This window comes from Natrix helvetica (genome assembly GCF_964273705.1).
Source record: "Natrix helvetica genome assembly, chromosome: 5".
Lineage (NCBI taxonomy): Eukaryota > Metazoa > Chordata > Lepidosauria > Squamata > Natricidae > Natrix > Natrix helvetica.
In genome coordinates, this window is record NC_138551.1 from 144,782,687 (window position 1) to 144,803,379 (window position 20,693).

General features: G+C 51.7%; 1 protein-coding gene across 4 annotated transcripts in view; it reads left to right on the top strand.

Moving 5' to 3' along the window:
• Nucleotides 1-20,693, top strand: part of SPEN (spen family transcriptional repressor) — a 66,634-nt gene that overhangs the window by 44,300 nt on the left and 1,641 nt on the right. For 2 of the 4 annotated variants that reach the window (XM_081955255.1, XM_081955257.1), the window contains 9 exons: nucleotides 45-196; nucleotides 3,428-3,553; nucleotides 4,806-4,919; nucleotides 6,995-7,108; nucleotides 8,184-8,284; nucleotides 9,556-17,386; nucleotides 17,861-18,253; nucleotides 18,789-18,983; nucleotides 19,895-20,053. In XM_081955255.1, coding sequence (XP_081811381.1) covers nucleotides 45-196; nucleotides 3,428-3,553; nucleotides 4,806-4,919; nucleotides 6,995-7,108; nucleotides 8,184-8,284; nucleotides 9,556-17,386; nucleotides 17,861-18,253; nucleotides 18,789-18,983; nucleotides 19,895-20,053 — 9,185 coding nt within the window. Of the gene's footprint in view, nucleotides 1-44; nucleotides 197-3,427; nucleotides 3,554-4,805; nucleotides 4,920-6,994; nucleotides 7,109-8,183; nucleotides 8,285-9,555; nucleotides 17,387-17,860; nucleotides 18,254-18,709; nucleotides 18,984-19,894; nucleotides 20,054-20,693 lie in introns of those variants that run through there. The other 2 variants (XM_081955256.1, XM_081955258.1) reach the window with 2 other exon arrangements.

Here is a 20,693-nt window from a genome sequence, read left to right on the forward strand (position 1 = left end):
AAAATGTCTCGGAAGACGCTATTTTTGGTTTCTTTTGCCCTCAGAAACCGAAAGCGAGAACGAATTCCGGCCACTGGATGAAAGGATCGACGAGTTTCACCCTAAAGCGACTAGGACCCTCTTCATTGGCAACCTTGAAAAAACCACCACATATCATGAACTTTGTAACATTTTCCAGCGTTTTGGAGGAATAGTGGTATGTACAAGCAGTTTAGCTCTCTTTCTGTGTCAAAAAATGTTCAAAAAAACCCTAATCCCGGACTAGACTTTATTGTCTTTTAATACAGAAATCGTCAGGGACACGGTGGCTCAGTGGCTAAGACACTGAGCTTCTGGATCAGAAAGGTCGGCAGTTTAGTAGTTTGAATTCCCAGCGCCGCGTAACGGAGTGAGCTCCTGTGACTTGTCCCAGCTTCTGCCAACCTAGCAGTTCGAAAGCACGTAAAAAATGAAAGTAGAAAAAATAGGGACCACCTTTGGTGGGAAGGGAACAGTGTTCCGTGTGCCTTCAGCGTTGAGTCATGCCGGCCACATGACCACGGAGACGTCTTTGGACGGCGCTGGCTCTTCGGCTTTGAAACGGAGATGAGCACTGCCCCCTAGAGTCACGAACGACTAGCACATAGGTGCGAGGGGAACCTTTACCTTAATACAGAAACCATAACATTCCAACCCTGAAAGAGGGCACATGTCTTAGCCATGTACAGATAATAACTTGACGTGTTGCCATCCCTCTCTCTCCCACCCCCAGGCCCAGACAGGTGCCAGGTGACCCCAGGCAGCACTTCTTACCAGAAGCAATGGTGACAAGTGGCTTTGCCAGAAATAATGCTTTTCTCGTGCCCTGCCCCCTGCCACCATCCTCCATGGTGAAGCAGCAGAGGGCGAGCTCAGCAGAGGCTCACCTGGATTTCCCCAGGGAGGTTTCCTTTATATATATATATATATATATATATGAAAAGGAAAAATGGCATCAGCATAATGACTTTTCTTCCATCCTTCTGTGTGTAGCCCGGGAGAAACACTTGAGAGGAAGAGGAGTTGTAGCGAGGGGAAAGTGACAACCGAATCTTGGCAGATGTTGTGATGATACAACATTGTAAAAACTCTTGTGAACTTTTATGGAAAAATTTAACCCTCGCCCAGTTGAGCAAAGCTTTGCTTACTCACCTGTGCCGAGACCAAATTTTCTAGTTAATCCGTCGCCCTTCTTCTCTAATTGACCAAAGGCAACATTTATTCTGCTGTGAGCAGCTGATGGCTCAGATCTTCCCTCTCTTGCTGGCACCGTGCTCCTTTTGCAGTGTGCGTTGTCTTGAAAGCCAAGGGTGTGCCTGTGTTACTTTCTGTAAGGATAAGAGTGTGCCCTGCTGGATCGGATCTCTGGCTGGTTTAGCCCAGCGGTCTGTTCTCAGAGTGGCCCACTGGCTGCGCAGAGAAGCTCAGCAGATGGCCTTCAGAGGGCATCGCACAGCCCTCGGGGCCAAGATCCCTGTGTCTTCCCTGACTTAATCCAACCTTTCTTTGAAGCCAGCCAAGCTGGTAGCCAGCATGTTTCGTGGGGGCAAAACCCCCCCCCCCCCCAGTTGTCTTGCTTGAATCTTTCAGGATTAAATTTCATTAGATAATTTCTAATATTTGGGGAAGAGGAAAATGTTTTCTCTTTATGCCCTTTCTTTACACACAGCGTAATTTCGTTCACCTCAGTCATGTGCTCTTCTCATTCAACCCTGTTGGTTTCAGCTAATCAGGTTTCCTAGTTTCAGTGCAAAATAGTTGGATTCTCTCCTGTACTGGATGCTGGTAGTTGTTCCATTAGATTTTTTTTTTAAATAAAACGTTTTATTATTTTTCAATTACAAAAATAAACATTCCATCTTACCTTATGCAGTGTGTCACCTGGGTATAAGCATCTCTGTGCAACGTCGTTCCTCATTTACCACATCTTTCACATCCATGTTAGCATCATTTCCCTAACTTTAGTATTATAATATATTAAGCATTTAAACCTCATAAAACACTCCATTTTTCTTCCTAACGTCTTCTATAATGATATCATATTAACATTAAACATCATTATTCTCAACAAACACATACTAACAGTTTTCACCTTCTTTATATCTCTATCTTAATATATTATCTACTTATTTTTTTAGCCTTCTTCATTTCCAGATTCCTTTTTTATTCTCCATCCATTGGTAAAATACTTCCCAAAGTATTTCAGTAGAATTCCTAGCAGAAATATTTCTGGCTTCAGCTCAATACGTTGTAATATCATCTCTTCCAGCCATGTCTTAATTTTTGTGCAATATTTCTTTGCCTCTCAGCATGTCCACCACATATGATAGTAAGATCCAGGTATTTGGTGGCACTTCCAACTTTTAGCTGAGATGTCTTTAAACATCTTTGCCAAAAATCCATTAGATTTTGTGAGCTATCTCTCTCTCTCTGTGGGTCCACATATAACGTATGTGGGCTATACTCAGTGCCCCTTCGGTTTCTGATAAAAAGCCATCAGGTTAGTGAAGAAAAGAGAGGCCATTATTCTCAGTAATCACTTAACTACTTTTAGAGCTGTGAGTTGTAAAGGAATGGAAGACTAGAGCACTGGACCTGATCAGCAATGGATCAAATTGGTCAGAGGCAGCCTCTGGAGTTTTGGTCCCATCTTCTCCACTGTGTGCTGGTCCTTTTCCTCTCTTGTTTCCAGCTCAAGGAAGAACAAGTGCAAACTGGGCGGAATGGCTACATTTTCACTTTCAATAATGAGAGCTGGCTGGGCTGTTGGGCACAGGGGCAAAGGGCCTCCAGTTGTTGGTGCAGGGTGTTAGGAATCTCCCTTCGGCACTGCCTTCAGTGCTGCTACCAGCGGTAGAAAGACATTGGAAGGAAGCGGACCTCCTGGGCATTCAGGCATAGAAAAGAAAGGGAGTGTTCATTGATAGGGCAGCCCAGCCAGGTGTGTGTCAGTTGCCGTGGGGGTGTCTGTTCCTCTTGAGGGAGCGTCCTGCCTGATCCAGCTGCCCCCATGATGCTGCCGGTCTAGACCAGGGGTCGGCAATCCGTGGCTCTGGAGCCGCATGTGGCTCTTTCATCCCTCTGCTGCGGCTCCCTGTCGCCGGTCGGCACCACAATTTTGAGAGTAGCTTCCAGTTGGGAAGAAAGCATGGTGCACCAGGAGGAGACTCTATGACAAGGGACAGGTTTTCCATTTGGCTCAACAATTGATAGGGCTTTCGGTTACGACAGGTAGAGGGAAAAGGACACCGCGCTAGGAAGAGACTCTATGGTGGGGGAACTGGACTTCCGGTAGGCTCCAGAATTGAATTGGGGGGGGGAGTTGGGGGGGATTCCAGTTAGGACTTTTGTGGCTCTTTGAGTGTTTAAGGTTGCCTACCCCTCCCTTAATGCTTTCCTTCCCCACCAGGATATCGACATTAAGAAAGTGAACGGGATTCCTCAGTATGCCTTCCTGCAGTTCTCCGATATTGCCAGTGTCTGCAAAGCCATCAAAAAGATGGATGGAGAATATCTTGGAAACAATCGCCTCAAGGTACGTGGAGGCCCCTCTAGGGCATGGCTCTGGGGTAGTGTCCCGGGATTTATTGACCCTGCCTCTTACTTAGACCCTTGCTGCTTAGGTCAGATTATTCGACTCCGATAGTTAGATTATTAAACGAAACTGTCGATTGTTTAAGCTAGAGCTCTTCTGGAGAGTGTTGTCACCTTTGTTTATTGTTCATTCTCCAGTAGTGGCTCCATCCACATATTTTCCCGAAAATATGACCTCCCTGGATAATAAGCCCAATCGCGCTTTTGAGCCCATGTGCTAAATTAAGCCCTCCCCGAAAATGTTGCAACACAGCAGCAGCCAGGAGGTGACCATGCTCGCCGCCTCCTGTGCCTCAAAAATAATAAGGCCTCCCTGAAAATAAGGCCAAGCATTTGAAGGGGGGGGGGTGTCAAAAGAAATGGCCCAGTCTTATTTTCGGGGAAACACAGTATGAGTTTTGTTAGTTGTATTATATACCTCTGTTACTGTTACCACTGGTGTAGATGTTGCAGCATGAAGATGGAATGAATCAGCGAGTCCCACTCTTCCTGGTTCCCTTTTCTCTCCTCTCGATGGCATTTCTGGGCCACCTTGTTGGCAGGCTTGGCCCAGGGGTTTAACATTTCCCGTGTCATGCCTGCAAGCCATCTTTTCTTTTGGACTTCAGGCCTGCCGTACTTTCTACTATCTATTTTCTATTGTGGGAAAACGGGAGTTGGATGATATGTAGCCATAATAATATTCTTCTTAGAAAGCCAAGGTCATCTTTGTCTCTGGAACTGGATGGGTTGAAGCTGCCAGCGTGGCAGTGGAAGATTGGACCATGTGATGGACTTGTGGGTGTGGGGGCAGGATCTTGAGCTTTCAACTGGGTGTGGAAACCTGGAAGCTTTCAGATTCAGGTTTTCCCAGATGTGCCAACATGGCTCTTTTAATCAATTGGGACTTTGAGGAATCCTTTGCCTCGGACACTGATTTAATTTTGGATGCTATTTGGAACCCTGACTGGCCGGATGGCAAGGCGCATTTCCCATCTTCCCCCTTAATTTCTTTGTTTCACGGCATCACGCGGGGAAAGCGTATCCTAATCTACTTGCCAGGAAGTGAGCTTTCCCAAATGGCATCAAAGAGAGTACCGTTGGACTTGTTAATGCTCGCCTCGGAAGCATGATTATTTCCATAATGGTTTTGTTGAAATGAGTTTAATGGTGTGTTACTTGTCTGACTGGCTCTTTTCCACTTGGGTGTCCAGCTGGGCTTTGGGAAGAGCATGCCTACCAACTGCGTGTGGCTGGATGGACTAGCGACAAGCCTCACTGATCAGTATTTGACGCGACATTTTTGCCGCTACGGCCCGGTGGTGAAGGTAAGTGGGCCATTCTTCCATTGCATGAGTTTGCCTCTCTTTCTCTCTTTCTCTTTTTTTCTCCCTCTCTTTCTCTTTCTCCCTCCCCCCCTCTCTTTCACTCTTCCTCCCCCTCTCTCCCTCCCTCCCTCCCCCTCGGGCACAAGGGACCTGTTCCACGGAGAGAGGCTTTCCCATGGTCTGGAGGGGTGTGTGGTTTTGTGTGCTGCCTACATCCCGTGGATTGGGCTCCACTTGTTTGCGCGGACCAGTTTCTGGCGGTCCATGGACCAGGGTTGGGGACCACTATCTCTAAGTGTTTCGTCATCTAGTCTGGGCAGTCAATATCACCCCTGTTGTGGCCCGTCAGCAGAGCTGGCAGCAGATTCGGACAGTGAGGAAGCTGGGGAGAAACATGGGCCAGTCCTGGAGTCTGGGGAAGGCTCTGATGAGGGCTCTGTGTCGGAGGAAGGGAGGGATCAGAGCCGTATGCCAGTTATCAGCTGCCTTCAGAATCAGACATCAGTGGGGCAGACGAACAGCTGGAGCCTGTTCCCAGTTTAGTTTAGTTTAGTTTAGTTTATTAAATTTATAAACCGCCCCCTCTCCCCGAAGGGACTCGGGCCAGTGTAAGGCCAGAGAATGAATGGCCCCTCCCAGGGGAAATAAAAGGAGCGAAAGGGGAGTGGAGTTTGCAGGACACAATTAATTCGCTTAATTGGTTTGTGACTCTCCGAGACTCCTTGCCAAGTTCTGCAGATATCAGCCTGTCAGCTCTACAAGGCAGATAAGGTCTGTGACTGGAAATCCTCCCTCAAAAGACTTTCCTGGATATGAATGAGCAGAATTGGCAGTAAATTAATAAAAGTGTTTTTGTCGGGACAAGGAGTTGCTTCCTGCTCTTGGGAAGCCTTAGACAGAACAACACCTAAGTTCTGTTATGTTATTTTTGGACGCTGGTCTATGGCTCTTCCAGCAAGTTCTTCTTAGAGGCTCCTTTTCTAAGTTCTATTCAAGTTGATCTTGACCTCCGCCCTGCGGCTCCGTAACATTGCAGGATAAATAAACAGTGTGCTCTATTATTGGGCCCAACTCAGGCTAGAAAAGCCTCCCGAACAAGCCTGTTGGATTGAAACAGAAGCAGAACAATCAGGAACATTGGTGGAATTGCCATGATTGGTTGCCCGCTTTCTGCTTTTTTGGATAAATGTTCCAAATGCTAAGTCCCGTTTTTAGTCCACTAAAATGATGGTGGCGGACAAAGAATTAAAAAGCAAAATGATGACACTGTTAAGTAATTAAGCTCCCCATTAGAAGAGCGAGTATGCAGAGAAGCGTAATGAGCGTGATATGGAATAACATGCACAAACCAGCATAGAGAGACACTGAATAGTATATATAGTAGTTTGCTATGTAGTATATATAGTATATAGTATAGTATAGTATATAGTATATATAGTAGTTTGCTATGTAGAAATATAGAAGTATTCAGAGTCCAGTTAACAGTCCAAGTCATACACGGTTCAGTCATTCAGTTATCAATATTCTCAGTTTAGCCCACAAAGTATAGCTAAACAGTAGCAAACCACAATACCTCAAAATACACCGACCAGCTTCTAACAAAACAGAGAGAGAGAGCTAACAACCATTCTGGCTCCCTCTTATGGCTGCTTGAGGTAACAAGCCAATTACACCTTTTGCTCTTCTTTTGCTCCTCTTTTATTCCCTCTGGGAGGGGCCATTCATCATCCACCTGTGTCCTTACTCCCAAGTCGACCCCTGTTCTTTAGCTGTTTCCTTCGTCTGGCAACTTGCGCATGCGCTCACTGGAAACAGGCTCCAACTGTCTGTCTGCCTCACTGATGTCTGACTCATAATTGGCGTATGGCTCTGCCCCCCTCTCTGCCTCCGACACAGAGCCTCATCAGAGTCTTTCCCAGATTCCAGGACTGGCCCATGTTCCTCCCCAACCTCCTCACTGTCCGGATCTGCTGCCAGATCTGCTCGCCGGCTGCCACAACTCCTTTGACTTCAGCTGCTATGACGATTCCTCCCCTTTCTTCCCTCTTATTTCATTTTTCATTTTATTTTTACAGGTGGTGTTTGATCGCTTAAAAGGCATGGCTCTGGTTCTCTACAATGAGATAGAATATGCACAGGCGGCTGTCAAAGAGACCAAGGGGAGGAAAATCAGCGGGAATAAAATTAAGGTCTGCAAAATTAGCTTCAAAATTAGATCCATTTAAAAAATATGTAAGGGAATTTCTGTGTGGCACAGAATATTTTCTCCTAGCCATCCCGCATAAAATAATCCCAGCCAGAGTGATCATTATTTACAACAGTCGTACAGCTGACTTCTAATCTGCTATTGCTTTGCTCAGGTTTCCCTTCTTTTCCCTTCTTTTCCCTTCCCTCGTCCCTTCTCTCCCTTCTCCCTTCCTCTTTTCCTTTCCTTTCCTTCTCCTTTCCCTCGTCCCTTCTCTCCCTTGTCCCTTCCTCCTTTCCTTCCCTTTTCCCCTTCCCTATATGGACTGTGTTTATGGGACAAACTTCTTAAGGGAAGATTAATCATGCACCTTGTTGTTTTGCCTCAATTCTGGAATTGGTGGTCGAAGGGCTGTGTATTTCCATGTGCTGCCTTTCTCTCTGCCTCCAGATTAATGGAAACCAAGCAGGTCCTTGTAGCGTCTCATCTCCATTCAGGAGCTGAACTTGCCAGTGAAGCAGGGATGGCCCTGTGAGCCCCCTCGTACCTAGCAGCTCCAGCAGTTTGAACCTGCCCTGCAGCTTTCTTAGATGACAGTAGTAGGAAAGCTAGGAAGTGTCGTTGGGATGATTGTCTTCAGTGTTTGCCTTCAGCCTTTTAGCAGTTGGCCCGTGAGAGCTGACCCTTGGTTTTCTATGAATCAGAGGGTTCCTGGGCTTCTTCGGCTTTGGCACATGGAGATCATTTTCAGAAGTTGCACCGGGGGACATAGAGAGCTTGATAGCCAAACACCTGGCGAGAATATTCTGCATGTCTCAGTGGGCCACAGGATGGGGTCCCTGGTTACAATCAAGCAGTCCAAGATGAAACTCTGAGGCTTCCATTAACTGACAAGCTTCTATGAAAGTTAGCATCTTCCCCAGAGCAGCAGATGTTTTATTTTTCTGCTGAGGACAGTTTGGGGTGGGGCTTTCCCCCATTATTTTCATGGTTGCATTTGGGGGAGTAAACCTGTGCGGGAATATTTTCACATTTCATATCTGGCAATTAACCTAAATGGAGTAATCCGTATCTTTCAGGTGGATTTTGCGAACCGCGAGAGCCAGCTGTCATTCTATCAGTCTATGGAGAAAACGGGTCAGGACATTCGAGAATTCTACGAAATGCTTACAGAAAGAAGGTAGGTCTTTCTCTCGGCACACACTGCCTTTCTCCACAATTTGGAATTGGAAAGCAATTCTCGACTGAACAAGGATGTATTTTTCTTCTCTGCAGTAAAGTGTCTGCTTTGCAGAATTTTTAATTTGTGTCCTGTAGCGTTCTGGCTGTTGAAGCAGAAACGAATACCTAAAATAAAATATTGGTCAGTCCAGAAGAATATCTATTGACTTTAAATCCAGCCTTTTCTTTCTATTTATATATACCTGTGATGGCAAACCTAAGGCACGTGTGCCCAAAGTGGTATGCAGAGCCATGTCACCTAGCATGTGCGATGTTGTCCGTTCCTGTTCCGGGTTTCTGGTGCGCATTCGCGCCCGATGATCACTTGGTCTATGTGCATGCGGCAGTGCCGGAAACTGGAAGAGCTGGACTTCCATTTTCCGGCACGAGCATGTGTGCTGGCCAGCTGATCGTTGCGCGCCCCAGAAACAGGAAGAGTAGCTGACCAGCACGCATGCATGCGCTGGAAACCAGAAATTCATTTTCTGGTGGGCAAGTTCTCTTCCAGGTTCTGACCCGGACGAGTGCGTGCGTTTCCTTTTCAGCTCTCGGTGCCAAAGGTTTCGTCATGACTGATATATACCATTAACATCCCACTCCTGCCATATTGTATTTAAGTTTGGGGGTGGGGGGAGAATGACAATTGTATTCATCAAAGCAGAATAGAGTTGGAAGGAACCTCGGAAGACTTCTAGCCCACTCCCCTGCTCAAGCAGGAGAGAGAGACTACACAATTTCAGACAGGTGGCTGTTCAGTCTTTTCTTAAAATCCTCCAGTGATGAAATACTTACAACTTTTGAGGGCATGTTTGAACGACATGGTGAAGGACAGTCTTCTTCTCCTCTCTCACTCCAGATAACCAGGAGGTTAAAATCGCAAGGAAATAAGTTTAGGTTGCTGGTCAGGAGGAAGTGTTCTGACCAGACAAGCCTTTACACAAAGGAATAGGCTGTGCCCTGTTTAGCAGTGAGGTCTCTACCAGAAAGTGTAAAAAACAACATGGAGGTCCCTCTTTCAGGGATGCCATGATAGATACAGCAGTGCTTAGGGGATTGGACTAGGTGACCTTTTCCCACCCGGCTTCAGTTCAAGAGTGGGATGAGCTCTTCTTTAAAACCCTGCTCCCTTTTAAGCTGCCTTCACTTGAGTCTATGTGAACCGTGATCAAATTACACATGACATGATGTGAAGTGTCAGCTAACCCTTTTTCCCCCCTCTGGCTTTGGCAGGGATGAAAGAAGAAGCTCCTATGATTATGCTGCGGATCGTACCTATTACGAGGCTGTCCGAACGCCGGGGACGTATCCAGAAGACCCTCGGAGGGATTACCCGGCTCGAGGCAGGGACTTTTACGCCGATTGGGATCCTTACCAGGGAGACTATTACGACCCACGGTATTACGATGACCCCCGGGAATACCGAGACTACAGGGGAGACACTTACAAGCAAGACATCAGGGAGTACAGCTACCGACAGCGTGAGCGGTTTGAGTCCGACCGAGAGCACGAAAGGAGGCCCTTGGAAAGGAGCCAAAGCCCCGCTCACTCCCGGCGGCCGCAGAGCCCCAGTGCCTCCCCCTCGCAATCAGAGCGGCTCCAGAGCGACTCCGAGAGGCGGATCTACAGTCGCTCATCTGAGCGCAGTGGAAGCTGCAGCTCCCTTTCTCCGCCCCGCTACGACAAACTGGACAAAAGCCGTCTTGAGCGATACACCAAAAACGAAAAACCCGAAAAAGAACGTGCTTTCGAACAAGAGCGGCCGGAGAAGGACAAACGCCTGGTGAGGAAAGAGAAGCCGGAGAAGCTTGAAAAAGAGAAAACGGAGAAGCAGAAGCGCAAGGCCAAAGTGCATTCTCCCAGCTCCCCGTCTTCGGAAACCGACCCGGAAAATGAAAGAGAGCCCAGCCCCGAGAAACCAAAAGGCAGCGGTAAGCAGAGCCGGGAAAGACCCGAAAGGGAGGGGGCTGCCAAGAACCGCCTGGATCTCATGCCGTGCGTGGTGCTGACCCGAGTGAGAGAAAAGGAAGGGAAGGTCCTCGACCAGCCTCAGCTGGAGAAATTAAGAGGGAAGCTGGAGAGTGACCCCATCAAACCTCCCTTGCCTGATCAGAAAATGCAAATTTCCCAAGTGGATCAGACCAAGTTGGAACCGCTGAAGCTCGCCTCCATCAGAACCAAAGTGCCCAAAGAGAAGGTCCTGGCTAGTCACGTTGAGGTGGTAGACAAAGATGGGAAGGTGAAGCCTAAGAAGCACCTGAAGGCAGATCCATCCAGTGAAGTGGCCTATCCGGTGGACCTCGAAAAGCTGGAGGCTCGCAAAAGGCGTTTCGCGGAGGCAAACCTAAAATCCGACAAGCAAAAAATGGAAATCAAAAGAAGTAGTCAGGAGGAAGAGGAAGGCCGGGTCGTTTTGAAAAAGCAGACTGATGTAGCTGAAACTGAAAGGAAGCCCCCGAGAAAAGAGGCCATTAAAAGAGAAACTAGGAAAATCAAGCTGGAAAGATTTACTAGCGTGGCCAGTCCCAAAGACGCTACAGAGCCCGCCAGCCTTTTGGTAGGCCTTGCTTCAAGGCCCGTTCTAGAGGTCCAGGTTAGGTTGGGGGAAGCGGCCGATGAGCCCCTAGAGGCCTTTGAGATCACCAAAGGGGTCAATTCCATAAAACTGCAGCACAAACATGCACTCCTGATAGATGAGCAGGGAGCGGAGAGGGATGAGATTTGGAAAAACTACTGCGGTCTTCCCGAGGAAGTGTGTGACCGTAAAGGGGCCCAAGAAAAGCCGTCTTCCTCCGACGCGGAAGAGAAAATCCCCATTGACATAGATCATACCCAGAGCTACCGAAAACAAATGGAGCTAAGTCGACGGTTGAAGCAGCAAATGGAAATGGAGTCCGCCAAACACGAGAAGTTCGGCAGCCCCAAAAGGGATCTGGATGACTTTGAGCGCCGCAGTCTGGTGCACGAAGTGGGGAAGCCCCCACAAGACGTGACGGACGACTCCCCCCCAAGTAAGCGGAAGAAATCCTGCGAGGCCTTTGAATTTGAGATCAGCACCAAGCGGGAGAGAAACTACCGAAGCTCCCGCCAGGTGAGCGAAGACTCAGAGAGAACCGCCATTTCTCCTGGCCTGAGACCTTTCCCGTTCCATGAAGAGGAGGAAGTGCTGGATTCCCCAAGGCTGATCCCTTTCAAAGAAGCTAAAGAATCCCCTATAATGGAAGAAAAGGGGCCTCCGTATTCAAATGTGCCCATGATGGAAGAGGCCTTGAAATTTAACCCTTACGACTCTAGTAGAAGGGAGCATGTGGTAGAGATTGCTAAACTAAAGATGCCTGCCATGACCTCCGAGGAGGAATCAGCCCAATGGGACTCTCATGTGAAGCAAGAACCTGGGCGGGTGGACATTAGCTTCCCAAGTAGCATTGTTAAGCGGGACAGTATCCGAAAGCGATCCATCCGGGATCTGGAACCAGGGGAGGTGCCCTCCGACTCAGAAGAGGAGGGCGACTCGAAGCCCCACTCTCCTAGGCCCTCTTCTTTCCCGGAGGGCTCCAGGCTGTCTTTTTTATTACGAGACAGGGAAGAGAAACTACGTGACAGAGAGGAGCGGCTGCCAACTTCCTTAGAGAGGAATAAATTTTACTCTTTTGCTTTGGACAAGACAATCACCCCGGATACAAAAGCCTTGCTCGAGAGGGCCAAGTCCCTCTCTTCGTCAAGAGAGGAAAACTGGTCTTTTCTCGACTGGGATTCCAGATTTGCCAGTTTTAGAAACAACAAGGACAAAGAAAAAGTAGATTCTGCACCAAGGCCGATCCCCTCATGGTATATGAAAAAGAAAAAAATCAGGCCGGACTCAGAAGGGAAGTTAGATGACAAGAAGGAGGATCGCAAAGAAGATGAACAGGAAAGGCAGGAGCTCTTCGCTTCCCGTTTTTTGCACAGTTCCATTTTTGAACAGGACTCTAAGCGTCTGCAGCACTTGGAAAAGAAAGATGAAGAGCTCGATTTCCTTTCCGGACGGTTGTACAGCAGACAAGCATCTCTGGATGGGACCAACAGCATATCGGATTTCATGCCGGAACCCGTGGTTCTCTTCCACAGCAGGTTCATGGAGCTCACCCGAATGCAGCAAAAGGAGAAGGAAAAAGACCACAAACCCAAAGAAGCCGAAAAACAGGAAGACAAGGAAAACAGGCCCAAGACTCCTGAAGCCAAGTCTGAGCATCATGAGCCAGAGTATAAATCGCCCGTCCTTGTGGGACCCTCGCCAGCTGCCCACATGCCCCCCGAGCCCCTGCCTCTTTTCCCAGAGAAAGCCGGGAGTGAGAAGCCCCTCGTGGAAGTGATTCCTCCTTTGAGGGAAGAAAAGCCCCTGGAGCCTGGACCTGCAGTGCTCGAAGGGTTCAAGGCCCTTCCGGAAGACCGTCTGCCTGTTAAAGCTGATCCCCCAGAGTACCTCGAAGTCCCTCCCATGGCAGATCATAGCAAAGATGTTGCCCTTTCCGTGGCAACTCCCGTGGAAGACTCCAAAGTCCTTGAAAACCATTCCTGTTTGGACACCAAACCACCCACCCCAGGCTCTTCCTTCTCCCAAGGGGTTCTCGGGGCAGACCCAGAAGCTGAACTGGGCTCGCTGCCGCACAAATTGGCAGCTAAATCTGAGGTGCTGCCCGAACCTAAAGACCTTTTCCCCCCGTCCGTTATCGTGGAGTCTGGAGTGGGCCAGAAAGCCGAAGCCCTGGCTGAGGTCCTGCCTACCGTTTCCGATACAGAGATGGAAGCCGAGCCCCCTGTGGTTGCGAAAGACAAAAAGTTGTATAAAAACAGACGTTCGAAAACCCCCGTTCAGTCAGTAGTGGCCAGCATGGCAGAGAAGCCGGCCACAAGGAAGAGCGAAAGGATTGATCGAGAGAAGCTGAAACGCTCCGGCTCCCCCCGGGGGGAAACTCTGAAGCTCCTGGAATTGAAGGTGGAAACAGAGAAGTGCTCAAGGAATGCAGCTAAGTCTCCAAGTGCTGCAGTGGTGGCAGAGCCAGAAAACCCAGAGCCCAGTTTGCCGGTAGGCCGAACCAGGCGCAGAAATGTGAGGTCTGTTTATGCAACCACAGGAGACCACGACCTGCCATCGTCTATTAAAGAGGCCGTGGAAGTCACCAGGCCAACCAGGAAGAGGATTGAACGAGAACCCCCAGACCCAGCAACTATTCCCACTCCTCCCAGAAGGGGCCGACCTCCCAAGGCACGCCGCAAACCCGAGGAAGAGGTCTCTCCCGTCAAGGTTGAACCAGCGTTGTCACAGGAGGCGGAAGAAGCCGAAGGGAAAGAGATGGTAGACATCCCGAAGCCGGTGGAGGGGTGGCGCTCTCCCAGATCACAGAAACTGCTCCACAGCCAGACGCTGGTGGCTAAAAAGGGGAAGAACGAGCCTAAGATAGAGGCGTCTCCGGAGCCCGAGGAGTCCCTCGATCCCCCCAGCCAAGGGCTGCACATCAGCGAGAACTGTGGCAAGCTTAAGGCAGAGAAGGAGATAATCCCACACGAGCCAAAGCGAGACCGGAAGGAAGTGGAGATGTCTAAAAATACCTCGGAAGGCTGCCCTGTTGAAATTGTGGAAAGGAAATTTATTCCAGATAAAGCTACCAAGGCCAAAAGGGGACGCTCCAGGAGCATGAAGGCTGTCGATAAAGCATCTCTGATTAAAAGTCTAAAAAACGTAGAGATCCGTCTTAATGTGGACGAAGTGAAAGGGGCGCTACGGCCCAGCGAGGAGGAAGGGGAGCTCTTGTCCCCCTTCCCAGCCAAAAGTAAAAGCCCCCTGAAAGAAGACAAGCTCTCTCCACAGCTCCCAAAGACCGAGGCTGAAGACGCTCTCCAGGACACCAAGAAAGAAGCCCCCTGCGAATCGGCTCAGCCTCCCGAGGCCGACCAGCTAGCTAAGCAGATTGAACTCGAGCAAGCAGTGGAGAACATTGCCAAGCTGACGGAAAGCCCGGCAATTGCAGCCTACAAGGAACAGCAGGCGGCTGAGGTGTCTGACGTTCGCCAGGATGAAGAGGGGGATAAGCCCGCCCACCAGGCCAGCGAAACGGAGCTGGCGGCTGCCATAGGGTCCATCATGAATGACATCGCTGTTGAGGGAGAAGGCTTTGCAGCTCCACCCACGTACCCTTCTGAGTCCGAGGCTGACCTGCCCGCCGAACCCTTGGTGTTGCCTTCTGCACGAGAGGACATGGAGCCCGAGACGGACCAGGCGGTCAACAATATCCTAGAAACAGAAGCTGCTTCAGGGGAGACGCCGGGCCCCAGCTCAACTGCAGAGACAGAAAGCAAAGAAGCCGAAGTCAGTCTAAGTGAATCCTCCAATTCTGCCCAGGAGGCAGAAACCTCCCAGGAGGCAGAAGGCTCTCGGAAGGAGCGCAGACGCCAGAAGTCTGCACGGCTCAGGCGCAAAAGGAGCACCAGCAAGAAAGGGGACATGGCGGAATTTAGGACGCTTGAACCTGAAAGAGCCCGGAGCAAATCCCCTGGTGTCCCAGAAGTAACAGGGATCCCTGAAGGGGCCATGTCAGATGACAGCCAGGGAAAAGCCTTCCCTCCGGCAGCCCCATCCCGCCTAGTAATTCCCCAGGCAAACATGGCTGGATCCCCAGAGGCAGCTTCGCAGGACTCCCTTACTGAGAGGCGGCCCAGTCCCTCAGATGGCGTGCTGCCCTCCGTTCCCGTGGACGAGGGAGGTCAGGGCGGATTCAGACTGAAGCCGGTGGCCGAAAAACTTCCCGTTCCCCCTCCAGATAGCCCCCCAAGTGCACCTCTGCAAACAGCTCCTACTGCGTCTGCACTGAAGCTTCCCCCTGCGGTCCAGCCTGGTGTGGTCCCTCTGCATCCCAGCACCACCAAGGTGACCGAATGGATTGTGAAGCATGAAGAGGCTCGGTCCCGCTCCACCCCACCACCAGCTCTTCCCCCTGACACGAAAGCATCAGATATAGACCCCAACTCCAGCACTTTGCGCAAGATCCTGATGGAGCCCAAGTATGTGCCCGCCACTGGTGTGGCCACCTCCACGCATGTCACCACAGCTATAGTTGAACCCGTAAGCACCCCTCGTGCAGAGGAAGCGCCCGCTCGCCCTCCAGTAGAGGTCTCCAGGCCATGCCTAGAAGAGAAGTCTCCCGTTCCTACTGCGAACAACTTGGAACTGCCAGTTGCAGAGGCCCCCATTTTGGCTGAGAAAGAGAAGGCAGTGGCTGTCCTGGCCCCCAAGGCAACTTCTGTGATCAGCAGGATGCCCCACAGCATTGACCTTGAGGAGACCCCCAGGATCACCCTGGTGAAACAAGTCTCCCAGCCCCAGACATGCCTGGTCACTGCCGTTTCCCCCAAATACAAGCAGAGGCCCAGTCCCAACGACAACAGCCGGTTCCACCCAGGCTCCATGGCCGTGATTGAGGACCGGCCAGTGGAAACAGGCTCCAGCCCAGGCCTTCGTGTCAACACTTCCGAAGGTGTGGTGCTCCTGAGCTACTCGGGACAGAAGACGGAAGGCTCCCAGCGGATCATTGCAAAAATTAGTCAGATTCCCCCAGCCAGTGCAGTGGACATTGAATTTCAGCAGTCTGTGTCCAAATCCCAGATTAAGCAGGAGTCCCTCGTTCCCTCTCAGTCGATGCCAAAGGGCTCCCCCGCACCTGTGGGTTACGGGAGCACCTCCTCCCCAGCCTTGGTCCTGGGAGGCCAGCAGTACAGCCCTTCCCCTGTGCTTCCCTCCGTCAAGCCAGAGCGCAGCAGCAGTAGCTCGGAAAAGTCTGATTCTGTCCAGGCAGCTACTGCCCAGTCATGCCCAATTAAAGTGCTTTCCTCCCAGTCCGCCAACACTCCCTCCATCCTGGTGCATAACCAGCTGGTCCTCTCTCAAACCATTGCCTCTTCCACTAAGAAGCTTCCGGATCCCACGTCTCTGAAAGGGGAGAACAAACCCCATCAGCCCTCCAACCTGAGCCCTGGGGTGGGTCCTCACCATTCTTCCTTGTCTGGCAAGTTGTACCCGGAGGCCAACCACGTGAGCAGCGGGCCAGGAGGTCCTGCCGACAGACCCATGCCTCACTTGGGGGTGGCCAAGCAGGAGCCGCTCTCCCCCCGCACCAGCGGCCACTCCCCATCTCCCTTCCCGAGAGCTTGTCACCCTGGGGGCCCTGCTTCCCCCGCCTTGTCGGGGAACAACTCCATGCTGGGGCTTCAAGGCTCCCCTTGTCCAGGGATTCCCATGCCCCAGTACATCTCCAGCATGCACCCGGAGCAATCGGTGATCATGCCCCCGCACAGCGTGACCCAGACGGTGTCCCTGGGCCACCTCTCCCAGGGGGAAGTACGCATGAACACCCCTCCACTGCCAGGGCTTCCCTACAACCTCCGCCCCGAGGCCCTGCACTCGCCCAGGGCCCCTCTGCAGCCACAGCGCTCCAGCACTCCCCAGCCAGCCCCCATCAGGGAGATGGTCATGCCGCCTCTGTCTTCCCAGCATGCCTCCGAAGAAGAGATGCACTACCACCACCCGGCGTGCCGGGGTTCGGCCCCTGTGCAGTCCGACGTGCTAGTCATGCAGCCAGACTACCGGGTGCATCCGGCAGGCATCCGGCTCGACCAGTACAATGTGCCTCGTGACGTGAGAGTCATGATGCACTCGCACATGGCCGGAGTGGGCAGCGAACATCACCCAGAGCCGCGGCAGTCCAGAACGCCGGAAGGGAGATCCGTGAAAACGCCGCCGTCCACCAAGGCAAGCAAAGAGACGCCCAAAGCCTCCGAGGTCAAGATGGCCCACTCGCCCCACAGCGAATCCCGGCTCCTCAGCGGCCAGCTCCCAGGACTGCCATTGACACAGCCAGTGGTTGTGCCTCATGGGGTGCAGATGATGCATCCCAGCGGGACCACCTTCCACGATTATCGGCCGGTGTATGGGGACATGCGAAGCTACCATCCAGCAGCTCAGCTTGGCCACCCTCCGTTTTCTGGGGGATCACCGATCGGGCTTCCTTCCCGGAGCATGACCCCCTCCCAGGTAAGGGTTTCTGCCTCAGTCCAAGGCCTTCGTGGGTAGGAAGGGTTGCCCTGCTTAACGCCCAAAGCAAGACCCTGCTGTCCCGGGATAGCCATTTGTGAGCCCATCTGCTTCCTTTCCGGTCATTGTCATGGAGGGGCTGCAGCTTGCGGTTGAAGCTTAGAACATGCAACTCCCCAAGAGCAGGTAGTGTGAACAGCCCAACAGCCAGAGAAGGCGAGCGGGTGGGCTTCCTGCTCAGTCCTCGTGCACAAGTTGCTCCACGAATGACCAGGAGTCCCCTAGGGCATTCCTGAGAGGCCGTCCCCAGCTTAGCCTGGGCTGGAGGGAGGAGCAAGCAGAGGACTGCCGTGGGGACTTGGTGGGTGAGACTCGAGCTTCTGGTCAAGGGGAGCAGGGCTAAGAGCCCGAAAGGGCCACCGTGTTCTTGGGTGGCTTCTGCCTAAAGTGCCTCCTTTTGTTCCCATCTCCCAGGGTCTGCCTGAAGGGGAACATTCGCACCCCAACCAGCCAGCTCACAGCAAAACCCCTCAGATCTCCCAAGAGCCAAAAGGAGCCCAGGCGACAGGGCCAGACCCTTCCCTTCACTCAGTGGTCAACAGACACGTCCAGCAGATGGATCCCCACTTGCACCCGAGCCAGACCTCTTCCTACCCTTCTCCCGTCGCCGCATCAGTGAAGCAGGATCTCCCATCTTCTCATCAGGCTCAAGTTCCAAAGCCGGCCCTCTTTATTCCAACTACTGCCGGTCCCGGGGCAGCTCCAGGACTGACCTTAGCCCGGTCCGAATCGCAGTCAGCCTTGAAGCAGGACTCTGCTGGTCATCCGGTTGCCCAAAGACCAGTGGACATGGTCCAGCTGCTGACGGTGAGCCTGCCATCCATTTCTGGAAGGGGAGAGGGATGGGACTCCGTTCCCAAGGCTTTTGTGGGGAGAATTTGGGGTGAATAGGTGGGTGTCAAGAGTTTGTTGCATAAATTCAAATCCAGAAAGCACACATAGATAACCGATTCAGCTGGATTCATTAACTTCTTTATATACATACGTAATAGATGAATAAATGTACAATACCAACAGGTGGTTTTTCCGAGTAAACACAAGACAGGAGAGTTGCAGGCAAGCACAAGCAGTTAGTTTCATTTTAGCAGACAAGACTGTTGGTTTACTTCTCAGAGCAGCAGAGTGCTTGCTTCTTAAGTTTCTGTTTCAATTCTCTGCACAGACTTAGATCTGTTTAAGCTCCCATTGGCTGACTTAATTGCTATGCCTTTTCATTGGCTGACCTTGTTCCCATGTCTCTCCCAGTCATTAATATTTTAACAGTGGGCGACGAGAGTGGCCCTTCTTTTTCAGCTCAACCACCTTGGAATTAACCTACCTGTGCTCTTGCTTGGGTTGGCAGAAGTACCCCATCGTGTGGCAGGGGCTGCTGGCTTTGAAGAATGACACTGCAGCTGTACAGCTGCATTTTGTTTCCGGGAACAACGTCCTGGCGCACCGCTCCTTGCCAGCCCCGGAGGGTGGCCCTCCCTTGAGGATTGCCCAGCGGATGAGGTTGGAAGCGCCACAGCTGGATGGGGTGGCCCGCCGGATGATGGTAAGAATCAGGCCTCAGGGCTGAGCCTGCCTTCGCTTTCTTGTTTCTCCTGTATGGCAAGGTGCCTCTGCCAGTCTTTAGGAACCTTTCTAGCCTTGTAAGGGACGCGGTGGCTCAGGGGCTAAGACGCCGAGCTTGTTGATCAGAAAGGTCGGCAGTTTGGCGGTTCGAATCCCTAGCGCCGCGGAACGGAGTGAGCTCCCGTGACTTGTCCCAGCTTCTGCCAACCTAGCAGTTAGAAAGCACGTAAAAAATGCAAGTAGAAAAATAGGAACCACCTTTGGTGGGAAGGTAACAGTGTCCCGTGTGCCTTCGGCGTATAGTCATGCCAGCCACATGACCACAGAGATGTCTTCGGACAGCTCTGGCTCTTCGGCTTTGAAAGGGAGATGAGCACCGCCCCCTAGAGTCGGGAACAGCTAGCACATATGTGCGGGGAGGGGAACCTTTACCTTTACCCAGGCCTTTGGTTAACGCTGTGTTGGGGGTGGAGGGGAAGGATATGCGCCCCGACCGTACTTTTAGAACTGCCCCCAGTAAGAGGTTCGCCGCTTTACCATGACCATGTCCGTCTGAGTGATGTCAGGAGAGCTCAGAGCCTCCACCTGGACGAGAGCTGGAAACCCTGGAGGTGGTCCAGCTTTCAGCCTCTTAGCCTTGGCCTCGGTTTCCCCTGCGTTTGCAAGGTCAGTGAGGATGAGGATGGCAGGATAGGTGGCTCAGAAGGGGAAAGTGATAGGAAAACGAAATGCCTCTATCCTGCCCATCCTGAGGCTGCTCGTTTTCCACTGGGTACAGAACGGTTCTTGGGTTATGGCCGTCTCGCGGGGGGGGGGGGGGTTTCTGGGCGTGCCCGAGGGATGTGATCCTCACAATGCCCCGGGGGGGTTGGGCTGCGTGGTGTCTTTTAGGTGGAGAGTGACTACTGCCTGCTGCTGGCTCTGCCTTGTGGCCGAGACCAAGAAGACGTGGTGAACCAGACCGAGTCGCTCAAGGCGGCCTTTATTAGCTACCTTCAGGCCAAGCAAGCTGCCGGCATCATCAATGTTCCCAACCCCGGCTCCAACCAGGTAGGGAGAGGAGGAATAGGGGGGGGGAGGGGAGGGCGGAGTGGACGGTTTCCTTTCCTTTGGCCCCTGCATCAAAGGGAAGGATGTGTCCCTGGCCAGCTTGGGCATCTTGGCAAAGGGATGGGCAAAGCTGAAGTAATGAAATTTGAAATATGGCCGAGCGGAGCCAGATGTGGTTTGTCCAGGATGGCAGGTCCTTTGGGAGCTCTTCTCTGAGCCAGCTACTGTTCCGAAGAAGGCGCCTTGTCAAAGATTGGGATTCCCAGAGCAGATGTCCAGAAGGCAATGGAGTCCCTCCTGCAGGAATGGCGGTCACTCCCAGCTCCCTTTTCAGAGTGGTTCCCAAAGTAGTCATGCTGTAGGATTCCTTGGCCAGGATAGCGCCCATGCCGGCCAAAAGCATTGCAGCTGCCTGGAGCTCCTGCCTTGGCTTAAGCCCCGGGACAGCCCTGCTTGCCCTACCTGTCTCCCTGGTTCCCCCCCACAGCCTTTGAGAGACGGAGCCCCGACTCTGCCCGGTAGAGAACCTGCGCAGAGCCACCTGTGGCCTTGATCCACGCAGCCCAGCTGGGAGAAAACCTGTCCAGGCACTCTGGTTCCTCTCTCGCCTGCTGCACTCCAAGGAGGGCATCCGCAGGGC